Source organism: Sminthopsis crassicaudata, chromosome 3, assembly GCF_048593235.1.
Source record: "Sminthopsis crassicaudata isolate SCR6 chromosome 3, ASM4859323v1, whole genome shotgun sequence".
Lineage (NCBI taxonomy): Eukaryota > Metazoa > Chordata > Mammalia > Dasyuromorphia > Dasyuridae > Sminthopsis > Sminthopsis crassicaudata.
Genome location: NC_133619.1, coordinates 222,997,509 through 223,023,243, shown reverse-complemented (window position 1 = coordinate 223,023,243; position 25,735 = coordinate 222,997,509). Strand labels below are relative to the sequence as shown.

The 25,735-nt window shown below is 34.7% G+C and overlaps 1 protein-coding gene across 1 annotated transcript in view; it reads right to left on the bottom strand.

Moving 5' to 3' along the window:
* Positions 1–3,730: 3,730 nt before the first annotated feature.
* The window catches only part of GPR143 (G protein-coupled receptor 143), a 59,170-nt gene continuing 37,165 nt past the window's right edge, over positions 3,731–25,735 (bottom strand). Inside the window, exons 8-9 of the mRNA XM_074297311.1 lie at positions 25,354–25,597; positions 3,731–4,206 (exon numbers count right to left, since the gene is read on the bottom strand). Coding sequence (XP_074153412.1) covers positions 4,112–4,206; positions 25,354–25,597 — 339 coding nt within the window. The 3' untranslated portion in view covers positions 3,731–4,111. The remainder of the gene's footprint in view (positions 4,207–25,353; positions 25,598–25,735) is intronic.

Genomic DNA, 25,735 nt, shown 5'->3' with positions numbered 1-25,735 from the left:
AACACATTAAAACATTAGCAATATGGTTGGATTGATTGATTAATGGTATGAATTAGAGGGAGGCAAAATTGTTATGTTTGTCTTTTGTTCTTGAAGAGGACCATGACAACAGGCAGGTGATGCTATGATATGCAATTGAACTGGATTTAAGTGAGTGAAACCTGTACAAGGTCACCTGCCTCATTTTCCCCTTCAGAGTCATCCGGATCCAGAGATATAGATCAAGATGACTAGAAATGGCCGTGAATGAAATGGGAGACCTTGGCCTTTTTATGTTGGACTGAGGCTGTACCCATTCAGTGATTAGGGCTAGGTACCAATTAAGAGAATCTCCTCTTTCACTTCGTCCCCCAAAAATCTAAATAAATGGAGAGGGGTGGTATTAGGTGGGAGAAAACCCAAGGTATAAGTCTCAGAGTTCTGGTAGCTCATGAATAACATTTGGTTTGTGGGAGTGTAAAGAGAGTAAATAAGGGAACAACATGATACATCTAGGGTGTTCTATATTCTAGTGCCCTCCCATGCACCCTGAGTATTTTGGAAACATTGCTGAAGGAACCCTGAATTTCATACCTAAAATGCCTTGGTGGTCTCTATTCAGAACAGAGTTGTCAAAGAATCAGAAATAGAGCAAGAATTTTGAGATCAATCTGAGTGAAAAATGGATCTGTAACAATTAGAATGGTGAACCAGGAAAACTGGTGCTAAAACCCTTCTAAGCCAGGGTAGTACAATGATGGAATGGGGCCTCTTTTACTTGTCAAAACAAATATTCTTAAGTTTGTGAACTGTAACACTATGAAGGGATTAAACTTTCTGGAGAGTAGCTAGAAGCCAGAGGTGTGGGAAGTTCAGTAAACCTGAGACCTTTATTTATGTCATCTCAGTGCCTCTAACAGAAAGGTTATGTCCTTATTACTCATTTAAGCACCTACTCATAAATCATAGATGAAAAGCCAGAATAGATCCTCAGCGGTAATTTTGTCCAATCATCTGAATTTTTACAGATGAGGAAACTGAGGTCCGCAACAGAGAAATGAACTGATCAAAGTCACACAGTACCTGACAGAAGCAGATTTGAAGTTCTCACTGAATTGTCTTCTATGTCACTATTTCTAGCTGTGATGTAATAAAGGGTAATCACAACTTATACTCCTTCCACTCTTTTCTCTCTCTATCTACTAACCAAGTGAGAATTTTGTGGGACTTTTTCTTGACTTCCTGGGAGACAAAGAGACCAACTCACCTTTATGTATTGTTTTCTCTCATTAGATTATAAACTCCTTGAAGGCAGAGGCTATCTTGCTTACATTTGTAATAGTATCTGACATATGGTAAGTATTTAATAAGGCAATAAGACATCAGTTGACAGGGAGAAATTGAAAATGAAAGGGATATCTTTTGCTGTGGCTACAATAGTACTACAGACTGACCAAACATACTAAGTTTGTGAGAGATATGATCCGTAAGGTATGTGGCTTTGCTCCTTAGAAGAGGGAGGCCATGGAATTGCTAAAGGCCTTCAAGGATGAGCGAGCCCCTAAGATCATCAAAAGTAAAAAGATGGGAACTGAGATCCAGGCCAAGAGAAAAAGAGAGGAGCTCAGCAATTTCCTAGCTTCCATGAAGAAGGCTGCTGCTAAGAAGGACTAAATTAGACTTTGCCTGCCTGGCCCCATTACCTAATAAAGATTTGATTTAAAAAAGGAGAAGAAGAAGAAGGAGGAGGAGGAGGAGGAGGAGGAGGAGGAGGAGGAGGAAGAGGAGGAGGAGGAGGAGAAAGAGGAGGAGAAAAAGAGGAGGAGAAAGAGAAGAAGAAAAAGAGGAAGAGGAGGAGAAAGAAGAAGAGGAAGAGAAAAAGAGACAGAAAGACAGAGAGAAAGAAAGAAAGAAGATAATTGAAGTCATACTCTGTTGAAGAAAATTGAAGGGGATGGATCAAGATATTGTTCTTGCCAAAGAGATGGACTACTTCAATGTCAAAAACTAGGAGAGAAGAAAATAAAATGGAGAATGATGATGAGATATTTTGAGATAAAAATAAGGGGAGAAGAGAAAGGTCACTTTCTAAGCAGAAAGAAGTAGAGAGAGCAGGGAGGGATAGTAGGGGAAATAGGAGGGAGAAAAGGGAAGGTTTATATAAATTTTTGTGGAGAGTGAGATAAGGAATAAATTATTTTTTCTATTGTGTCTTACTCTTGATGATCCCATTTGAGATTTTCTTGAAAAAGATACTGGAATGGTTTGCCATTTCCTTCTCCAGTTCATTTTACAGGCAAACAGTGTGGATTGATTTGCTTAGGGCCACACAACTAGTCTGAGGCTATATTTGAACTCAGACCTTCCTGACATCAGACCCAATATTCTATTCACTGAGCCATTCAGCTGCCCCAAAGGAAACAGGGAAAAATAAAAGGATTATTTTGCACACTAAATGTTCAATTGAAATTGAATAACATGAACTAATTGTGTATATAAATATAAATCTGGATCTGTTTCCAGATACTCCTCACACAAATTATCTATAATTTCTATGTCTATATGTGTATATGTTTGTCTCAAATGAGAAAATATTTGTAAAGTACTTAGCACAAGTCCCTCGAAGATAGTAGACTCTTAATAAATGCTTGTTGCAAGATTATGGGATGATCAACTATGATGGACTTGGCTTTTCTCAACAACGTGGTCATTCAAAGCAGTTACATTAGATTTGGGATAGAAAATGCCATCAGCATTCAGAGAGAGAACTATGGAGACTGAATATGGATGAAAACATAGTATTTTCACCTTTTTTTGTTTGTTTTATTCTCTCTTGTGTTTCTTTTTTGGTCTGATTTTTCTTGCATAGCATAACAAATATAGAAATATAATACACATATTTTTGTGCAGTAATGAACTGAACCAGCTACACCAGTGAAAAAACTCTGGGAGATGACTATGAACCACTACATAGAATTCCCAGTCCCTCTGTTTTTGTCTGCCTACATTTTTGATTTTTTTTGTACACTATTTCAAAATCCGATTTTTTCTGGACAGCAAAACAACTGTTTGGACATGTGTACATATATTATATTTAATTTATACTTTAACATATTTAACATGTATTGGTCAACCTGCCATCTGGGGAGGGGAAGAAGGGGAAAAATTAGAACAAAAGGTTTGGCAATTGTCAATGCTGTAAAATTACCCATGGATATATCTGGTAAATAAAAACTATTAAAAAAAAAAAAAGGTGATTAAAAAAAATCACTATGTTTGATGTTTTGAGACTATAAGACTTATTTTTTATTTTTGGAATTATTATTGTTTTTGCAACATATCAATGCATGTTGTAGCATTTCTGCAGACTCTTTTTTTTTTTTTTTTGTCTTTGTAGCTTACTAAAATGGAATCTTCCTTTTTCCTGATTTTACCAATTAGTAATATTACATGCATCATAGTTATAGAGAAGTTCCAAGTGTTCTCCTGAAAATATTTTTGTTCAACATAGTGTCAGAAACAAAAACAAACTTTGACAGTCAAACAGGCCATCTTCTCATCCACCAAATATGGTAGCACAGAGATATGATCTATAATTCCATTACAATCTATTTATGTGGCTGAAAAAATACACTGTGTTGCTACCACCAATGCTGCTATTTGTCACCACTGTAATCTCATTCATGACCAGGGTCAATCTGCAGACAAGCATGCTTATAAGATTGTCCTTGAAGAAACTGGAAACCTTGCAGAATGAGTTGAAACCACTTTATTTTTCCAGGAAAGGATTTGGAGCAAGCTTTTGGCTTCCATCCAGCTTGAGAAAACTGCCTGGGAGGGACACTGCTGAGATAAGCTGCTGCACAGCTCATTTACACGGGAATGCTCAAGTTCACTCTTCTATTTCCAGGCACAAATCATTCATCCACCCTAAAAGTGATTTTTATTTTTTTTTAATGAGGGGAAAGATAGAAACTTTGCAAGCAGGAAAACAGGGAAGGAAGGGAGAAAGTAATAGTTACAGAGAGCAGCAAATCCCATAAGAAAGAGACATTGCTCCAAAAAGCAGGAAACCTTGGCAATGGCCTTAAGAATTCCAAATGGGAGCCTCTCAGCCCTTCATGGTTGCCCTTCAAGACTTCCCCCTGATCCCCTCTGGAGCAGAAGCATCATTTAAGTTTTGGGACCCACTTGGTATGTGGATTTCAATTGTGCTGGCATCAGAACCTGGGAGAAAAGGAGAAAGGACTCTGTTATTGATAGTCCTTTCTGTGTTCTCTTGATACTTTGGCAGCCAAACTCTTCAAATGTTCATTATGCTCAAACCCACATGTTTTTGGTTTGCCAATGTCAGTCAAAATCCCAAAGACTGATGTACCCAATGAAAAGATGTTGCATGTTCTCTTCATGTACTTTTTTTAACCTGAGAGAAAGGATAAGTCCCAGCAGAATAATCTACAACGGCTTAATAGGCTGATCCAGGAAACATTCAATAACATTATTCAAAGAATACTTAAGTGCCTACTATATACAATTTAGAGTGTTGGACCCTGGGGACTTATGCCTCCAACTTTATTTTTTTGTCTAGGAAAAACTCTGTTGTTCACCTTAATTATCCACTTTATTCACCAGACTTGAAGCCAGATGATTTATGACTGTTTCCAAAGATCAAACTCACCCTGAAAAACAGAAAGTATCCAGACTGAGATTCATTCATTCAAGGAAGATTTGGGCCTACTACCTGTGCCTTAGTATGCTAGGTACTGGGGGAGTTACCCCTCCAACTTCAGTTATCCACCTTCCTTTCTACAGAAAGAGAAAGTTTGGTATAATGGCAAAACAACGCTCAGTCAGAAGACCTGAATTTGAGTCTCAGCTCTTTTTTTTTGAGGGTAGGTTCAATCTTTGGAAACAGCCAAAAAACTCCTGGCTTCATGTCTGGTGAATAATATGGATGATTAAGATGAACTTTAGGGTTTTTGTCTTTTTCCTGACAAAGATATTAAAACTTAATTTTCATGTTTGATTCATAAATTGTTCTAGAGATAGACCCAGATGAGGCATTCCAGAAATGTTATTATTAGAATAAGTATATTCCCTTCCAAATTGACTATTTTGAAGAACCCAGTCATTTGGAGGTATTTTGTTTGTCTTAAATAAGCTCATCAGGTCTTATCTGAACTTTATGTCTCTTACAAGCAGAATTCTCTGCTTATAGTACACAGTTAAGAGATCCTTGTTGAAATGAATTATTTCATAATTATACCTCCTATATAATGTTATTAGTGAACAGGTACAAACTTTATCCAAATCTTATACTCAAAATGATTGTCAAAGATATAAAGTCAACCAAAGGAGATACAATATATTGAAAGAATCTGTCCTAACTCTGAAACTCTTAAATATTTCTCTCAATATTGATTTTGCTGACTATATTTGTCAATGACATCAATTTTAAGGAATACATGAATACCTCAAGGATGTGTTATTTTGCTGGCATGGGTATGCTTTCCACAAATGCAGAAGGCGACTCCTCTATACCTTTGTGTTTGGGCTTTGAGAACTGTAATCAAAACAAGTATTTTGTGCTGGTAGCTGCTGTGGGCGTCAGAGTACTGTATAAGTTATTACCATTCTGAGGACTCAACACCAGATGATCCATAGTAGAGAAATGGAAGAAGACTGGGAGAATGTTGAGTTATAATAGGTGAAGGGAGTAGGTTAACTATGTAATAAACAAATTTAGGTTTGTTATTATGGAAAGTGTGAAATGCAACCCAAGACCTGACCCTGAAATTGTTAATTATGCACCCCTTGGAATCAGACCATTACATCCCACTGGGGTGCCACAATCCTCACTTTGGATTAAGACAATTGTCTTAAGAAAAAAACAAATACTACAAAATTAGGAAGGCAACTAACAAAAGTTCAGTGGGGTGAAAACATGTAATTTCTTGTGGAAACAAAATGAGATCTATCTAAAATTGAATTGGATTGCTCTAAGATGGAGGGTTTGCCCTCCTTGAAGATCTTCAATTAAAGGATGCAATCATGGGGATTCTTTTAATTTGATGTGGATTTGACAGCACTGATATCCCTTATAGCTTTCAAATTCTATGATATTGTGAGTTCCATTTGTATATTTGCAAGAGAAGAAAAGATATACTGACAAGAACGATTTTATGGTACAGTGAACTCCACAGTGAAACGCGATGGGACAACAAATTTTAGTGTTGTTGCTATAGAGACAAATATATGATGGAGGAATATAGAAAAGGCAATTCCTGTGGGATGAACTCGCACCAGTTAAGTCCTTCCCACAATATCATCTTCAGTGCCACACTTCATATTTTAAGAAAGATGTGGAAAATTTGCCCAGAGTTCATAAAAGAGCACAGTATGAGATTAAAAAGGGAATCTATGATGAAAGGTTAAAGGAACTCAGGTTACTCAACTTGAAGGAGACAAGGCAGGTTCTAGGTGGAGGAAGGGCTATTCTAGCAAGTGTGAGAGCCAGTTGTTTCCTATCACAGCTAAAGATAGACCCAGGGATTTGACTTTCTATAGGAGGACTTCAGTTAAAGAAAAGCAAGAACGGAAGAAATGTCCATCTATCCAAAAAAGTGAAGTTTGTTTTTTTTGAAGACAGGGAATGGACTGGATGACCTCTGGACAGCCCTCAGAGGTCTGTGATTGCATTCCTGAAGAAGGAAGGGGCTGTGGCACAATATAAGCTATTTCTGACCTTGTCTGAACTCATGTTTTTTGAAGTCCTGTGCTCATGGGAACTTCTATGAGTTTGCGGGTTTTTTGGGTGTGTGTATGTGTGTGTGTTTAAGACTGCATTGTCATATCACATGGTGTCAAATGATCTAAGTCTGACTCCAGGACATTCCCAGTCAGGATCTCATGGAAATCACTACATAGAGTTTTGAAGAATGTTTTTAAACTCCCATTATTTCCTCTCCCCTTTGTCAACTCTCCTTTAATGAACGGGGAGGTTTTTTTGTTTATTTTTGGTTTTGTTGTTTTGGGATAATGATAGCTGGGAGTTGGGATAGGGATAGGGATGGGAGGGTGCAGAGAGGAGAAATAAGCTATTGAGCTTGCTTAAATGAAATCCTCCTTGATGCTTAGTTTGGTAATGATTTGCTACTTGAGTGGGTTTCCCTGATGTTTTTATTCTAATCCTAAATATCTCCTTAGATGGCTATTTGGTAGACCAATGATTAGCTACAAGGGACTAGGCTGCAAGAGGCAGTTAAACAAGGCAGGGAGGATTGCAATTAAGCTATTGCAAGGTTGAAAAACACTTAAAGGGAGAGGGACCCATAACTTTCTTCAGAACTCATCCTAACTCTTATGTCCTAATGTTATTATCAAAAAACCCTGCTTTTGTTTTTCCTGGGAAAAGTTTTGGGTGATAAATTGAAGTAGATCATTATCGCCTCCTAGTGCCAGTTGGCATAAAGACCCTTTGAAGAGCAAGCTATTTGATTAATAAGTAAGTTCTTCCAAGTCCCCTACTAGATGTGGTAGTCCAATATGGACATACTATTTCATTAAGACTCGGGAACTAGTAAATTTTTATCCTTCTGTCAAATTTCTGATGGAAGCAGGGCTGGCTGTGCCCCCTTGAAAACACTTCTGATCACAGTTGACTCAGCATCCAGTCCTGGAAGGATGTCAGACCCACTGAACATATGATAGCTGCACTTGGCTCCTCCTCTGCTCTTGGACTCAAATCAAGGCATTGAATTTGATCCAACCATCCTGTAGAGTCGATGGCCTTGTTGTATGTCTTCCTTTGTGTCCCCATAAGAGCTCCAATCCATCAGGCCACCTGCACTGGCAGGGCCCAGGCTTTAATTTCAAGGGGTGACAGCAGGATACTGTGACAAGAAAGCCTATATCTCTGGAGCCCAATCCCCCTGAGAATCCACCTTGTCCGGATTGGTTATTTCTGGGCCTCAGAATAAGGTCTGTTTCCTGAGGACATTTCCTAGATGAAGGTACTGTGAGGATGAGTTGCTAAAAAGAAAAATTCTATTCCTGCATCATAACAGGAAGATATGGGAAAAGGTCCATATATTTAGCCTAAATGACCATAAAGAGCAGCACTTTGCAAATGGCCCCATAAGGAAAGAATTTCTCCTTCTTGAGGGACTTTCAGACAATAAGTTGTCTTTCCACAGTAAAGAGAAATTTTCCAGTGAAGTTGGCTTTGGATTTCCCAGATTCCTCCCACATAATAACATTCAGCTTTCCCACTAGCTACAGTTTCTTCTGGGATCAAAGGAATGGACAGTTCAAGAAGCTGCTATTTCTCTGTTTCCCACATGTGGCTTCACTTACCTTTTCTACCTCTTCATTTGGGAACTCTGCCACTAAAGCATTAGAAACAAGGGTGGAACTCCACTGCCCTCCCACCATCATTTTTGCTGCTAGAGTTCTACTCTTGAAATAATGCTGTTGTTAAAACACTCAAAGATACAATCCCAGAATCAGTTTTGTGCTTTCTACAAACAAGTGTAACATAAAGTTACATGAACAATCGTGAAGGATTCTTGTTTGCCTTTTTTTTTTAAACACAAATCAAAATTCAAAAGTAGCTCTATCCATAAATTCTTAACCATGCTTCTATAATATCTAATAGGGTAAAGCTAGCTGGTTTTAACTTTTAAGCATAAGCCTATTGCATTTAGCAATAGTATTTAATTTAATAGTATTTAAGTATTGCATTTAGCTATCTCAAAGGGTTATGCCCAGCAATATGGCAAAGGTTTTTGGTGAAGCAGCAAGCAGCAAGCTGGGCAAATAAATACTTAACAAAACTCTGCCTGGTGGCCCAGAGTTTAGTATCATTTCCAAATTTCAAGTAATGAAGACTTTCAGAATAGGATAGTTTCTTTTATTAATTGCCAAAGGCTTGAAGGGTGGGGTGTTAGTTACTAAATCAATTCACTGGATAAGCTCCACCAGACTGGGGAAAGAAGTTTATAACCACACTCCCAATCTGGCCTGAGAGTTTTTCCCTGAATGATCTAGCTTCAAGGGATGCTCCCTTGCACTCATTCTGGACTGGAAATGCTTCTGGGGAATTCTCTCTATACCTCATTAGCTTCCAGAAGATGACAGAACAAAGAAATTCATTTCAAGGATCTACTGTATTATAAAAACTAGAAAACTACCAAAGTCTACAATATTCAGTCCTGAAAGTCTTTCAAAACACTATTCTTATTCAAAACTCCTATTATTCCTATAACTCCTATTACTAATTCTATGTTCTGTACCGATTAATTTGTGTAATGTTGTTTCTCTCTAATTGAAAAGAAGGAATACCTGACACAACAAATGATTGTTGAAGTCAATTGAAAGTTGGACTAAGAAACATCATTTGACCCTAAGAACAAGTATCTGATAACCATATTATGAAAACAAATGACTGAAAAAATTAGGAACTCTGAAGAATCCCCTATAAAGGGGGGATAATCAATTATTATTCCAGAGAACGGATAATGATTAAAAAAAGAAATATCTAGCAATTATGTAATGCTTTGAAATTTTCAATATGATTTACATGTTACCTTACAACCAGGGGAGATACTATTACTATCCCCATTTTGCAGATAGGGAAATAAAGTCTGAGAGAGATTAGAGATCACAAAGCTAATAAATGTCTGAAATGGGATTCAAACTCAGATCTTCCTGACTCCAAATTCAGCACTCTTACCCACTGTATCATCTAGTTGTTTCAATAAGACTGAATTGCCCACCTCCAGAGAAATGATGGCCCAAACATGCAGAATGACACCTATTTGGGCACAGTAAATATGGAATTTGATTTGCTTAACTATATGTATTTATTATAACCATTTTGTTTTTCTTTTTTAAAATGGGAGAAAGTAAAGATTTGCTAATTGGAAAAAATTAAACTTAAAAATTTGTCATTTGAAAGATGTATGTCATCTGAAAGATGTATCCAAAGTGGTGACATTTATAATTAGTGAGGCATTGTGAGCCATGTTCAATCAACAAGAGATTTTTATTTTCCTAGAGTCCTATGCAAAACTCTTGAGGAATTAAAGTTAAATTGGAATGCTAACAATAATTACCCCAAAAAAGGGAAGAAATTGGCTTAGTCCCACAACAAACCTTCCTCATATACTCCTGAGTCACAGCAGGTCTCTTGGCCTTATAGAGTTCTAGATCTATATATTCTTGAAGTTGCCTTAGTCTCCTGATTAGAGGCACTTTGTCTTCAATGGCTTCCATTGGCACAGACAAAATTCATGCCATGTTCACCCTATCCCCCTATTAATTTCTTAACATGTACTTATCAGCAGAATACCAAGACTTAGAGCAGTCATTATAGGAGACCCTGGAACATTAACAAACTCTTTTAATAAATTCCTTCCAGCTCATAAATTAATTTGGCAAAACCCTGTCAATCCTTAATGAGAGAATTTAATAGTACCCATTTAGGGAGAGAAAAGTAAGGGAGAGACGTATGGGTGTTAGGAGCTACTAAATTTGTTGGAAATGTCAGCTATCAAGACGCAGTAATAATGTAGGCACTATCAATGGAATGCCTCACGCTGGCTAGAGCTATTCTTCATTTATGTCTAGACAAGTCTTTTTAAAAATAATGACCCACAGACCCTCCCTTGAGAATAGCTCTGTACAGATAAAGATGTATGTGATCTGTACAAACAAACAGATCTCGTGGGAGGAAGAGAAGGAAGAATGTTAATACCAACTATGTCCAGAAGAAGCAATTCCATGAGAATGACACAACTATATTTGGGAGAAAAAAAAAGAACAACATGATGTTTTCAACAACATCGGCAGTCCCCTTCCAAACCTCCATGTGTACACACACACACACACACACACACACACCATAATTAGGTTGACAAAATATAGAACTCTAGTTGTACTCTGGAGTTTTCTTGTTTCATTTTGTTTGGGCTCTCTACCTGAGGGATTGAACCACTATTTCTATTGCTCTCCTTTTCATTCTAACAAAGGATCTTGAATCAATGGAAAATTCTTGCTGTATCAGTTGTCTAATCTGAAAGTCTTAAATCATTCAAATATTTATTCAGTTGTGCCTCAGTTTGCTCACCTATAAAGGATACACAATACTTAAAACACGGTGTGATCCCATTGATTTGACTGTTCTTTTCAATGATACAGTTTGCAACCCATTCCATATGACTTTTGTCATATGTTTGTCACATGGGGATCACCCAACTTGTCAGAAACTTTCCTTGATTTCTCGTAACATCATGAGGACGATAGTGGAATATACTGTCTTTTCTTAACCCGGCCCCATGAGCAGCCTAATCTCTCTATTATACATTATCATTCCAATGTCCATTTGTGTTGTTATATGGCAGTAAGACCAGAACTCAATGTTCTTCAATTAAAAATTTATATCACACAAAGGTAATGGAAAGATGTTTAGTAAATAAGAACACGCTGCAACATATAAGGAATTTTGAAGAAGGGAGAAAAAGATATGAAGGAAATGTATAAAAAAAAATAGAGATATACTTTATGTAGTACTTGTGAGAAAATTTCTTTGATAACACTTTTATATACTTCAAGGTAAACAATTTTCAATCAGTAATACAAGGATACACTGTAAATTCAGGGTTGGCAATGCTGAAAGTAATGATTTGATATGGTTTTTCCTAAAATTGTTTTTTATTATTTTATCCAAAGTGATACGGGATTTTTTTTTTTTTTTTTTTTGGCTCAGATCTTTGATTTCCTTGCTAAAGGGAATTCCCAGAGAGGAAATTCCCAATAATAGTATGACTCCATAACCATTCTACAATTCATAGGTTAAAAAAAATTGCCTGCGGCACTAAGATATCTAGTCTTTTGCCCAGAGGTCACAAAGTCAGCTAGTAAGCATTGAGAAAATGAGAAGTAAAGCAAAGAAATAAAAAGGCACAAAATAGTTTTAAAACTTATAGCCTGTTTAAAGAGTATGTGTGTGTGTGCATGTGTGTGTGTATGAACAGGATATTTCTAACTATAAGTCTACAAAAGATATACAACTCTATATGTTTTCTATCTACTCCATCATACTGGTTCTCTAAGATAATTAGTGAATTACAATTTTTTCATAAGTCTTTTGCTTCAATTGAGCTGTGATGCCATCAATATGAATATTCACTCCAATCATGCAGATTTCAACTTTTTGGTACCTACCACTCTTATCCTTATCTCCTATAAATCTTCTAGAAAGGATGCACCCAACATATGAAGGTTCTTCTAATTCTCCTGACACTGCATCAATATCAATGGAAAGTTTGATTCTTCTGTCCTATCATGGCATAAAAGTATCCTTGGGTATTTAAAGGTTAAACCAGCAGAGAACAAACCCTGGCAGGTTTAACCATCCTAGAAGTCCACTGGCTATTTTCCCATTTCCTACAAATATGCCCATGTCTCCTCCATCCTCAAAAAATCCTAATTTGATCTTTCTACCTATCACCTTATGTCTCTTCTGCCTTTTATGGCCTTTTATGGTTTTATGTTTCCCCCTTTCTTTTCCCTTTTTTATAATCTATATTTCAATCTCATCATTCCATCAAAACTGCTCATTCTAAAGTAAACTGATCTAATTTCCAAATACGATGGACTTTTTCTTAATATTCATTCTTCTTGATCTCTTTGCAGCTTCTGATACTGTTGATTACCCTCTTCTCTTTGATACTGATACTATTTTCTCTCTAGATTTTTGTAACATCATTCTCTCTTCTTATCTATCTGACCCCTGCTTCTCAATCTCCTTTGCTGGATGTTCATCCAGAGCAGACTCTCTAAAGGTAGATTAAACAGTCACTGAGTTCAATCCTGGATCCTGTTCTTTTTTCTTCTCTATACTAATTCACTGGTTTTCTCATCAACTCCCATGAATTTAATTACAATCATGGGCTGATGATTCCCCAATCCACCTAACTTTTCTGCTGACCTCCAATCTCACATCTCCATCTGCCTTTCAACCATCCAGAACTGGATGTCCACTAGATGTCTTAACCTCAACATATCCAAAACTAAATTCATTATATTTTCCCTTAAACCTTCCCCCACACTTTCTAATTTCCCTATTACCGTGGAAAGCAATATTCTTCTCCCATTTCCCCAGGCTCACAATATAAATGTCATCCTTGATTGCTCACCATCTCTTACCCCTAATATCCAATCATTTGTCAAGGCCTGTTGATTTCACTTCTGAACAATCTCTTGAATAAACTCTCCGTCTCTCCTGACATTGCCACCAGCTTGATATAGGCCCACAAACCATCATTGTTTGACTATTACAATAGCCTATGTGCCTCAAGTCCTTCCTCTTTCCAATTCATCCTCCATTTAGTTACCTGAATTTTTCTAAAGAGATTTTTCTAAAACACAGCTCTGACCATGTCATCCTCAACCCAATATATTTCATTGGCTCCCCATTAGCTTCAGAATCAAACACAAAATCCTCTGCTCAGCCTTCAAAAATCCTTCATAACCTAGTCCCTTCTACTTTTCCAATCTTCTTAAACCTTACTCCCCCCTCCTGTACTCTTCAACTCAGTTCCAGTGGACTAAATGCTGTTCCTTAAACAAGATTTTCTGATTTGGGATTTTGTCTCTGGCCATATCCCATTTCTAGAAGTCTCGGCCTTCTTATCTCTATCTCCTGGCTTTTTCTAGCTTCTTCTAAATCCCTTCTAAAATCCCATTTTCTACAGAAATCTTTTCTTAACTCCTTTTATTTCAATCACCTTCCCTCTTTTAATCTCATTTCCTATTTATCCCATATATAACTTGTTGGTACATAATTTGCTTGTTTTCTCCTTGATTGGATTTCTTAAAGATAGGGATTATCTTTTGCTTCTTTTTATATCCCTAGCTTTAAACACAGTGCCTAATACATAGTGGGTGCTTAGTAAATGTTTACTGACTGGCTTGACTTACTGACTGTATCAGCATGAAGTTATGTTTGCTTTCTGACAACTAGCCTAAGCAAAGTATATCACAACACTAGATCACTTGGTGCTAAATCTCTTACCTTGGCAACCTATGAAATTTTATTAATATAAAAAATAAGACTTCTAATTAAAATGGTACCATGGAAGGCTTAGTAGAAATTCAGTTCTCCAATATTTTGAGCAAAGATTTTTAAAAAGGGCATCAGTTTAAAAAGTTATCAGGAAATCCAAAAGGAAACAAAAATAAGCATCTTTAGGCAGGTTAGGACTATACAAAGAGAATCAACATATGGACATTGGGAAGATTCCAGGGATATCAGCATAAACTCCAGGTAAATAGGCCAGAAACATACCAGTGATAGGACTGACATGCTCTAGGGAATCCTGTACTTGGCAGTACTCTGACTAAAATGTACTAAAGACATTGCTAGGCAGCAGTACTTGTAATGTACAGTAATGATGACTTTTGCCTGGGGGGCTAGATATAAATTCTAACCAGGCTCTGAAACCCCTAGGGAGGGAAACAAATGTTAGCAGCTCAAGAAATCAAATTCAGGATCAAACTACAACATAAAAGAGGACATTATATAGAGACTCAATGAAAAATAGGGCTGATCAAAAAACCTAGAGACAAAAAAACCTAGAGAAAAGAGACAGCTAGATGGTGCAGTGGATAGAACACCAGCCCTAGAATCAAAAGGATCTGAGTTCAAATGCAACCTCAGACATTTAACACTAGCTGTGTGACACTGAGCAAGTCACTTAACCTGAATTGCCTCATAAAATAAATAAAAACACAGACTAGTAAGGAAAAAAAATAAGTCAAACCATTCTCCAATTGATAAATAATCAAAGTATATGAACAGACAATTTTCAGATAAAGAAATTAAAGCCATTTCTTGTCATATAAAAATGCTCTAAATCAATATTAATTAAAGAAATGCAAGTTAAAACAACCATGAGATACCACTTTATACCTCTCAGATTGGCTAAGATGTCAGGAAAAGATAATGATAAATGTTGGAGGGGATGTGGGAAAACTGGACACTAATACATTGCTGGTGGAGTTGTGAACTGATCCAACCATTCTGGAAAGCAAATTGGAATTATGCCCAAAGAGCTATCAAAGGAAAAAGGACCCACACGTGCAAAAATGTTTGTAACAACCCTTTTTGTAGAAGCAAGGAACAGGAAACTGAGTGGTGCCCATCAGTTGGGGAACGGCTGAATAAGTTATAGTATATGAATGCTATAAAGTATTATTACTCTCTAAGAAACAATGAGCAGGATGATTTCAGAAAGACTTGGAGAGACTTACATGAACTGATGCTAAGTGAAATGAATAGAACCAAGAGAACAGCAAGATTATATGATCAACTTTTTTTTTTTTTTTTTTTAATGATGAGGTGATTCAAGGCAATTCCAAAAAAACTTGGGATAGAAAATGTCATTTGCATCCAAAGAAAGGATTATGGGAACTGAATGTGAATCACCACATAATATTATCAACTTTGTTGGTGTTGATGTTTATTTGCTTGTTTTTTCTTTCTTATTTTTTTCTACTTTTTGGTCTGAGTTTTCTTGTGCAGTATGTTAAATGTGGAAATGTTTAAAAGAATTATATATGTTTAACCTATATTGGATTACTTGCTGTGTAGGGGAGGGGGGAAATGGGGAGGGAGGGAGAAAATTTAGAACTCAAGATTTTGCAGGGGTAAATGTTGAAAACTATCTTTGCATGTATTTTGAAAAATAAAAAGCTACTATTTAAAAAAAAAAAAAAAAAGATTTGGCAGTAACTATTACAAAAGAGATAAAACCATGGAATGTGATATTCCAAAAGGCAAAAGATAAAAATTTGCAACCAAGAATGACTTACCTCACAAGACTGAGGATAATTTGGGGGAGGGGGAAGAAGAGAAGGGGGAAAGGGAAGAAGGTAGAGGGGGGGAAAGAGGGAGGGAAGGAAAATAGATATTTAATACAATAGAGAACTTTTAAACATTTATGATGAAGAGACCTGAGGAGGAGGAGTATTATAGAAACTTAGCAATGCAAATACAGGTATTAAGATAAACCTAAAAGAGTAAATGCACTTTGAGTAATTGGAAGAGGTTAACTATGATAAAATAGTTGAGTTTCTGATTTCTCTGCAACATTCAACACTATTGATCACCTTCTTATTGACACTGCTGATTACCTTCTCCTCCTGGATTTTCTTTGTTCTCTAGTTTTTTGTGATTCTGCTTACCTATCAATTTCACTGCTCCTTCTCAGTCTCTTTTGCTGGATTGTCATTTAGTATCATGAATATAAGTGTGCTCCCCCCACACAACTAGTTTCTGTCCATTTTCCTCTTCTCTTTTCCCTTTATTCTGTCTCACTTGGTGATATCATTAAAATAGATAGGTTCAATAATCATTTATCAGCAGATGGTTCCAGATCAATATTTCTAACTCTAGTCTCACATCACCAACTGCTTTTTTGGACATCTTCAAATGGGTGTTCCAAAGGCATCGCAAGCTCAAAATGTCCAAAACAAATTCATTATCTTTCCCCCTAAACTCTCCCCTCTTCCCAACTTCCCTATTTCTTTCCATTTTCTCAAGTCAGCCAAGCTCTCCATATATCTCCTAAGTCCTCACTTTCAATCACATCACATATCTAATCAGGTGATCAATCTTGCTGCTTTTATCTTCACAATATCTCCTGCATGTGTCTCAGTCTCTTTATTGAGGCCCTCATTACCTCTTGGTTGGACTATTCCAATAGTTCTTTGATTGTTATCCTTGTATTATGTTTCTTCCAAATCCATTCCATTCTCCAGTTAACTGCAAAAGCAATTTTTTCTGAAGTGTTGGTTATCTAGCTCAAACTCCAGTGGTTCTCTATTCCCTTTAAGATTAGAGTCCCCATCATAACTTTCCTCCTTCTACTCATTCTACAACTTAGCTACATGAATTACAGGAAACTTCATCTCCTATCCCCATGCCTTTGCATTAGTTATCTCCCATGTCTAAAATGCTCTTCTTCCTCACATCCATTTTTTTTTTTGTTTCCTGGCCACCTTTTAGGAGTCAGCTGAAATTACAGGAAGTCTCTCCTGGTCTCTCCCCTTTTTTCCCTCCTACAGCTGTTATATTCTTTCCTTCTGAAATTATCTTCCATCTAATTTGTATATATGTGTACATAATATATTTTTTTATTTTCTCCATTAGAATGTAAGTTCCTTAAAAGCAGAGGCTGTTTTTGCTTTTGTATCCTAAGCATTTAACATAGGGTTTGACATAATAAGTACTTAATAAATCTTGGCTGAATGAATGACATTTTAACAAAGGGAGAAAAAAAAAAGATCCTTAGTATTTTGAAATGTCAAACAGGGAGGTCAAACATAAGAAGTTCATTATTACAAACAGAATTTGTCAATGATTTTGGTCTATTCTGATGGTCTTAGGATTACAAAGAAGTAAGGGCAAAAAAGGAATTTACTGTAAAAGAAATAAGGCAGAAGGGAGAAAAAAAAGAAACAAATAAGCTTTTATTAAATGCCTATTAAATACCAGGCAGTGTATTATTCACTTTACATATATATTGCCCCATTTGATTCTTATAATAACCCTGAGAAATAAGTACTATTATTATTTCATTTTACAGTTGAGGAACCTGAAGCAGACAGAGGCTAAATGAATTGCCCATGGTAATACTACTAGTATATGTCTGAGGTCACATTTGTACTCAAATCTTCCTCAGTTCAAGTCCAGGAAATATATATATTTCTAAATCCAAAAAAGATTTCTCTTTGTGTTATATTGCAGAGTACTACCTAAGTACCTAATAAGTATAAAGTATATAAACAAGATAAGTATATAAATATACATATATATACTATACATATATACATACATATATATACTGAATTCTTATTTGAAGACAAAAGAGTGTTTTATATACATACATACATACATATAACACAAGTTTGGTGTAGAAATACAATAAATTCAATAGGAAAATAGGTGGAGAAAGATGGGAAAAAGGTTTCAGAATGAAGTAATAATCAAAAGTAAAACAAATTTTATCTTTAAGGGGAGGATATAAAGAGGTATTAAAAAGAAGGAAAGTATAAGAATATTCTAGGTCTAGGTCAGAAGAAAAGAGAAAAGCTGCAGACTAACTTAAACTAACTAAAACTGATCACAATTTTCCTCATTTGCAATCTTCTCTTTTATAAGGAAAATGATAAGGAACAAAAAGAGGAATATGTATAAGGAATATTTATGCTCATAACTGAGCATAAAAAGATGAACTCCCTCATAAAAGTAGAAGAGAGCAGGTGATGCAGAATTCAACAATATATTGCTTAGAAGAAACACAGTTAAAGCACAAAGGATTGACATTAAGCACTGAAGCAAAATTTATTATGCTTTTGGTAAACTAGAAAAGAGTGGCATATCAGTTTCAGACAAAGCAATAGAAAAATTTCATGGTTTAAAAAAGGTAATCAGAAAAAATACATTACGTTTAAAGATACACTAGATAAATGATCTAATATCAATACTATGTATATATCAAATGACATAGCTTCTAAGTACTTAAAGGGAAAAAAATCAAATTATAATGAGAAATAGACAGCAAAAATATAACATCTGAGAACTTCAAAGTGTTCCCTCATATTTGTTAATCTGTTAATTTGTTAAAGAAATTGAGGACCTGAATAAAATTTTTGGAAAGTTAGATATCCTATATCTCTGGTTAGATATCTAAATCTATTGCTAGATAGAAATGAAAAAAGAATATACATAGTGTCTGTATAAAAATTTGCCATGTGTTAAGGCCTAAAATTTTTGAGACAAATTCAGAAAAGCAGAAATGCTGAATTTATTCTTTTCTGACCACAAAAATTTTAAAAATTACAATCAATATTAAGCATTAAAAATAACACATTAGGGACGACAGCTAGGTGGCATAGTGGATAGAGCACCAGCCCTAAAATCAAGAGGACCTGAGTTCAAATCCAACCTCAGACACTTAACATTTCCTAGCTGTGTGATCCTGACAAGTCACTTAACCCCAATTAGCTCAGCAAAAAAAATTAATAATATTAATTAATTAATTAATTAAAATTTTAAATTAAAATAAATATTAAATAATTTAATCCTAATAAATGGATTAGTCAAAGAGGAAATTATAGAAACAATGATAACTTGGTCAAAGAAAATGAAAACAATGAGTTGTAACAAATGTTTGGGATACAGTCAAAATAGTCTTTAGAAAAAAATTTGTCTCTATAAACATTTTCATTAATAAAAGATTAATGAATTGGGCAAACAATTAAAAAAGCTAGAAAAACAATTAAATCAAAAAATTCCTACTAATTGAAAAATTAGAAATTTTGAAAATCAAAGAAGAAATAAATTTCAAAGCAGGAAAAATGTTTGGGATGCAGTCAAAACAGTCCTTAGGGAAAAATGTGTCTCTATAACAAACAATCTGCATTGAATTGAAAGTTAAAATAAAGGGAGGTGAAGAGGAGAGAAGGGACAGTTAGGTAGAGCAATGGAGAGAGCACCAAAGAACAAGAAAGGAAGAATCTAAATTATTCAATCAACAAACTCTTTAATATTTTAAAAAATGTAAAAACACAGAAATAACTGGACCTTTCCTTAATGTAGCAAATTATTTCTATCTAAAACAAAAAATCAGCTTCCTCTTTGTAATGAAGAAATGATAAAGGTTTTTCCAATAAGATTAGGGATAAAACAAATGATATCCATTATCACTGCTATTTTTTGATAAAATTCTATTGAGTTATATCAATTAGACAAAGAAATTGAGAGAATAAGCATAAAAAAATCAAGACAAATTTATCTCTTTGTAACTGACATAAAATTATCTGTAAGTATATCTGTAAAGATTGAATAAACAAAATAATTAATTGGAACAAAAACACAAGAAAAGTAGGTCTAAAATAAACCTTCACTAATTATCAGCCTTTCACTATATTTCATTATATTGCCAGCAAAAATCAGGAAGAGATAGAAATTCCATTCAAGATAACTACAAACTGGATAAAGTTTTTGAGAGCTCATCTGCCAAGATACACATAGGAATTATACAAACACATCTAAAAAAAAGAAAAAAAACATGCATTACAGAAAAAGGCAACTATTAAAAATGCAATAATTGTTCATAGTTGGACTGTTTATGTAATTAAAATAACAGCAGTCCTTGAATTGATTTACTTAATCATTTTCATGCCAATCAAATTGATGAAAAAGTGCATAATAGAAACAGGAAAAAAAAAAAAGATTCATTTGGAAAAAACATAATGTTAAGAACCTCAAAGGAAATAGTGAGAAAAAAATAAAAGGGGATCTAGTAGTACTAGATCTCAAAGTATATACCGAAAAGTAATCACCAAAAATATATAGTACTAATTAAGAACTAGAAAAGTAAAGCCAAATATGGACACTCAGTCCAGAAGCAAATGAACATAATAGCAAAGAGCTCAAGAAATGCAAGAAATAACTAACAGATTAAAGATTTAAAAAAAAAAAATGGTTGAGGGAAATGAAAGTTGTTTGGTCATTTTTCAGTCATATCCAACTCTTAGTAACCCATTTTAGTTTCTTGGCCATTTCTTTTCCTAGCTCATTTTATAGATAAAGAAATGAAAATAAACAAGATTAAGTAACTTGCCCAGGGTCATATAGCTAGTAAGTATCTGAAGTTGGATTTGAATTCAGGTTTTCTTGACCCCCTAAATATATCTTATATATAGGATAGGCACCTATTCACTGTGCCACCTAGCTGATGAAATAAGCTGGTAGAAATATCATACAACATACCACTAGAACATATATAATATACCTAGACATGAGGTCATATCATAAATAAAAAATTAGAAGAATAGTCAAGAAGATAACATCAATTATGGATAAAGTCAGTCAGTCAAACTTGACTGCTGGCTGGACATTAAATGAGGGAAATCTTCCTACCAGTTATAGGGAATATCACAAAAGATAAAATGGGCAATTTTGATTATATAAAACTGAACAATTTTCCTTGACTAGAATCAAGGCAGTTAAATTAGAAAAGAAATCATTAATGGGGAAAAAAATCTTTGCCACAAATTTCCCTGATAAATTTCTAATATCCAAGATCTATAGGGAGATGATTTCACTGTATAAGAAGAATTATTCCCCAGTAAATAAGAGGTCAAAGTGAAGGAATAGAAGTTTTTAAAAGAAAAAAAAAATTGTTACCAGCATGCATAGGAAAATAAATGATTCAGATCATTCAACTTAAAAACCAGGTTTTATCTCATACCTTTCAGATTTCCAATGATGACCAAAAAGGAGAAGGTTAAGTGTTAGAGAGACTCTGGGAAGAGAACAGTGACTTATGAACTTTTGGTAGATCTATGAATTGGTTCACTCATTCTAGAAAGCAATTTGGAATAATCGTTCAACTTTACCACTACCAAACTTATATTCCAAATGGATCAGAAAAAGAGGAAAAGGACACTTATGAACAAAAATATTTATATTAGTATTTCTCGTTGTAGTAAAAAAAAAAACAAGAAACTAAGAAAAATGGGTATCAATTGGGAAATAACCGAATAAATTTTGGCATAAGAATATATAATGGAATCTTATTGAACCATAAGAAATTATGAAAGAGTCAGAGAAACCCAGGAAAACATACATGAAGTAGTGCTAAGTGTGGTGAGCAGAACCAGAAAAGTAATTTATATGACTAGAATGCTGTAAATAAAAACAAATTTAAATTATTTAAAAACTCCAGTCAATGCAATGACCAGCTAGAAGATTAAAGACAAATAATATTTTTTTTATATCTTGAAAGAGAAATGATGGAATAGAAGTATATAATGAAATATACATTTTTTAACTGTATGGATATATATATATAGATATATATATATAGATAGATAGATAGATATGGATATATATATACACATATTATATTTAACATGTACTTTAACATATTTAATATGTATTGGTCTACCTGCCATCTGGGGGAGGGGGTGGGGGAAAGAAGGGAAAAATTGGAACAAAAGGTTTTGCAATTGTCAATGCTGAAAAATTATCCATGCTTATATCTTGTAAATAAAAAGCTATAATAAAAAAAATTTAAAAATAGATGCTATGGGACACTAGGGGAAAAAATATACATTTTTATAAATGGTCAAAGTATAAGTTGTTTTACTTGATTTTTTTTTATTATTATTACAAAGGAGGACTTTTGATTTAGGAGGAGGTGAATTTATTGATGATTGAAGACTGATTGCAAAAAGGAGGGGGGGGGGGAGAAAGAATAGTGGAGTATCAATGAAACACTTTAAATAGGATTAGCTAGTCCCAATAGAAATTTCCAGTTTTATATATTATCCACTTTCTGTTCTTCTTTATACATGGAAATGCCCAAATTTGTTGATGTTGAATAACAAAAAAATTAAAATTAAAATCCTAAAATGGCCAACTTATGAGGCAATTTTTAAAAAACCTTTTTTATTTTTAATAACAATATGGTGCATATTATATATTATATATTATAGTAGAAATATTATTTTGAAATGGCAAGGAAAGCATTGTGAATATATTTAATTTTACTCTTTAAACATAGTATTTTCCCATATTTTAATTATATTTAGTTTATTGTAGAAGGAAAAGCCCAATTTACTTCATTATTCAAGTGAAGGGGCCCTTAAAAAATTAAACTCGATGCAAATTTATACTTTTTAAAAGTTCTGTAAATAGTGATTACAATTAGTTTACTCATAATATTTAGGAAATGGAACTTGAATTATGTCTTGAAAAATTAAGTGTGAGGTTTCAGGCAGATAATTGAAGGTCCACTAGCACATTAGAAAACAAGTCTTGATGGGATTATAAGTCAGTAAAAACTAGACATCTCTTCCAACTTGGCAAAAGGGGTTTTGCTTTTAGTTTTGAACAAGTCTGGTGATTCCATTGGTACAGGAAACTTCCAAAGAAGAAATTCCCTCACTTGCTCTTCAGTCTTAACAAGTTATTGTGACTTGTCTTGAGTTAAACAGTATATATCATAGGGAGGATTTGAATTCAGGTTTTTCTAACTCTGAAGCTAACTCTATAACCACTATATTTGGCAGCAATTATTTCCAGCACCTGTTTGATCTCTCTCTGAATGTGACAAGTTCAAGGATTTAGGCAATAGCAATTATATTTCTATTAACTTGACCCCACATTTTAATAATGTGATCTTGAGGGAGGTTTGGGATTTCTTTGACTTACTGTTTGCTCTACTTTTCAATATTAAGCCCATAGCCCTTAATGTGCTGCCTGTAAGTCCCCTGATTTAGCAAAGAGAAATAGAGGTGTCTGGGACTAATGAGTTGGTCAGTCAGTCACCCTTCAGTACAGCTGAGATTGTTCCAACTCTGTAGTTTTCCATTTCTCATGGAAAGCTAATGAAACATGTCAAGCTTCAGCAGTTTCTTTTCTTTTTTTTTTCTTTTCTTTTTTTTTAAGTTATATGAACTCAAAAACATCTTAAGGAATTTCCTCTCCTGCTTCCCCTAATCCAAGCAGCAGCCCAGATTTTGCTGAGACTTTAAAAACAAAATGTAGTGTTTGTGGTATCCTGAGAAAAGAACATACTCATTCAAACTTGAAGACTTAGTGAGAAGTACTACCTAAACCAGAGATTAAGCCAGGTGGTATCCCTAGCTGCTTTGATTGAGTAGCACAATTTTTTAAAAAAACTTTTCCAATTTTTTCTACAGAGAAGAGGATGAAGAAAATTATTCTAGAGTATATGTATGAGAAGCTGGCATTTTTGGCAAAAAGTAGGACTGAACTGCCCCTATTTGAAAAAAGCAGGGAAAGGACCAATTCTAAACTGTTCCAAACTCTAATTATTTTGTCCCTTCCCGGAAGGGTCAGCAACTTTTCTAAACAATAATTCTGTCTTCTTAGTATTTCCTTCACTCTTGGTGAAATATTTGTACTAGATCCTAGATTTCAGAAACAAACAGAACTTTGTTTTATTTTAGCCAAAACTGTTTCCGTGACTCTGTTCAAGTCTCACAGTCAGGACAAAACAATAACTCTTTAGGGCTTTCACCATGGGGCTTCATCATTTTCTTTTACCCATAAAGTGAAGCATTCTTTAAAAAAAAAAAAAAATACCCTTTTATATGTGACTAGCAAGGGGAAAAATTCCAAATGAGGCTTGAGAAATCAGCTAAGTTCTGATGGAACTTGCAGAGATATATATTGGAAAACAACCTGTAATTTTCACAAGGCCTTTCATAGCATCAAGAATCTGTTTTTTCCCTTCAAATAACATGCTAATACAAAGCATACACACTTTTTTTCTACTCAAGCTTCTGCCAAGCTTGGACAGAGTGACTGGGAAAGATGCAGAGTGAGACAAGGTGTCCTAGTAAAGCACTCAGACATGAGTTAACCCCAAAGGAAAAATGTCTTGCAATAAAGAAACAGAATATCAGTGCTCTTGGATATCATTTTGATTTTCCTAATTTTCCCAACGGAATTTACTACAGTAAAAATTGTCAAAGACAGCATGGTAAGGAGTCTGCTTGAGACAATGTTAAATGATTCATGAGCTTTAAATTGGTCAAATATTATATTTCTCTTGGACCCATTTTCCCCCTTGCTGTCTCCTCCATCTACACATACTGAGAAAACTTCTCTGATATTTAAATGAGAAGAACACATTTAAAACCTCACAGAACAATTCTAAGTCTTTTTAAGAGTAATTAGTTTCAAACATGCAAAGTTCAGTCATGAAGGCAAACTAAAATGTAAGGGTTTCAATTGTGCTAATTCCTGACTACCCATTTTATTAGTAAAGGGTCTGGAGTCACCATTTATTTTCCACTTTCAGTATCAGGCAAAAAAAAAGAGCTAATCAGAAGAGTAAGAAAAGAACCTAACAATTCTATTCTATTTAATAAATAAGCAAAACTGTATTATAAAAAGACATATTACCTACACTGAATCTATGTGAATATATATACATATATGTGATGTATATATGCATATGTATACACTTAATACACAAAAAGTATATGAGTGTATACATTTACACACATAGTTATTCTTTTTAAAAATCCCATAAAATTCATTTCTTTTGATTCTAATAAGAAAATTGATTATAGATATTAATACCACATCTCCCATACAGAAGAATCAGAAAATGAGAATTGTTATGCTTTGTAATTCAGTTATCACAATACAAAACCCTTCTAGGTTCACAGCAATAACTAGGTGCTGTGTGTTCCGTGGAGATTACCAACCCTGATAAATAGGAGAGTTTGAGAGAAATCTGTCACTGTTATTGGTTATGTTACCTTCTGATAGCATGCCTAGTGCTTCATCAGAATTATGTCCATTCACCACCACTGTCTTCTTGGGAGAATAATTTTCATAGTTGAGGGAGGACCCAACTTGTGAGATGTAAGCATGTTCAACAGCTGAGGTCGACAAAGATTCCCACTGTATCTCTTTCTTTTGACATTTAAAATCCAATTCACATCCCGTCCAGCCATAGAAAGCCAAGGTAAAGAGAAAGCCTTGCAGTGGGTTCAATATTCCCTATGAGATGCAGAGGGAGGAATAGAAGGCGGTCAGTGCTATGCCCCATGCAAGCCTTGAGAAGATAAATAGTCAGTTTATCCGAATCAAGCAATCAATAAACATTTATCAAGTGCTTATAATGTGCCAGGTGCTGTG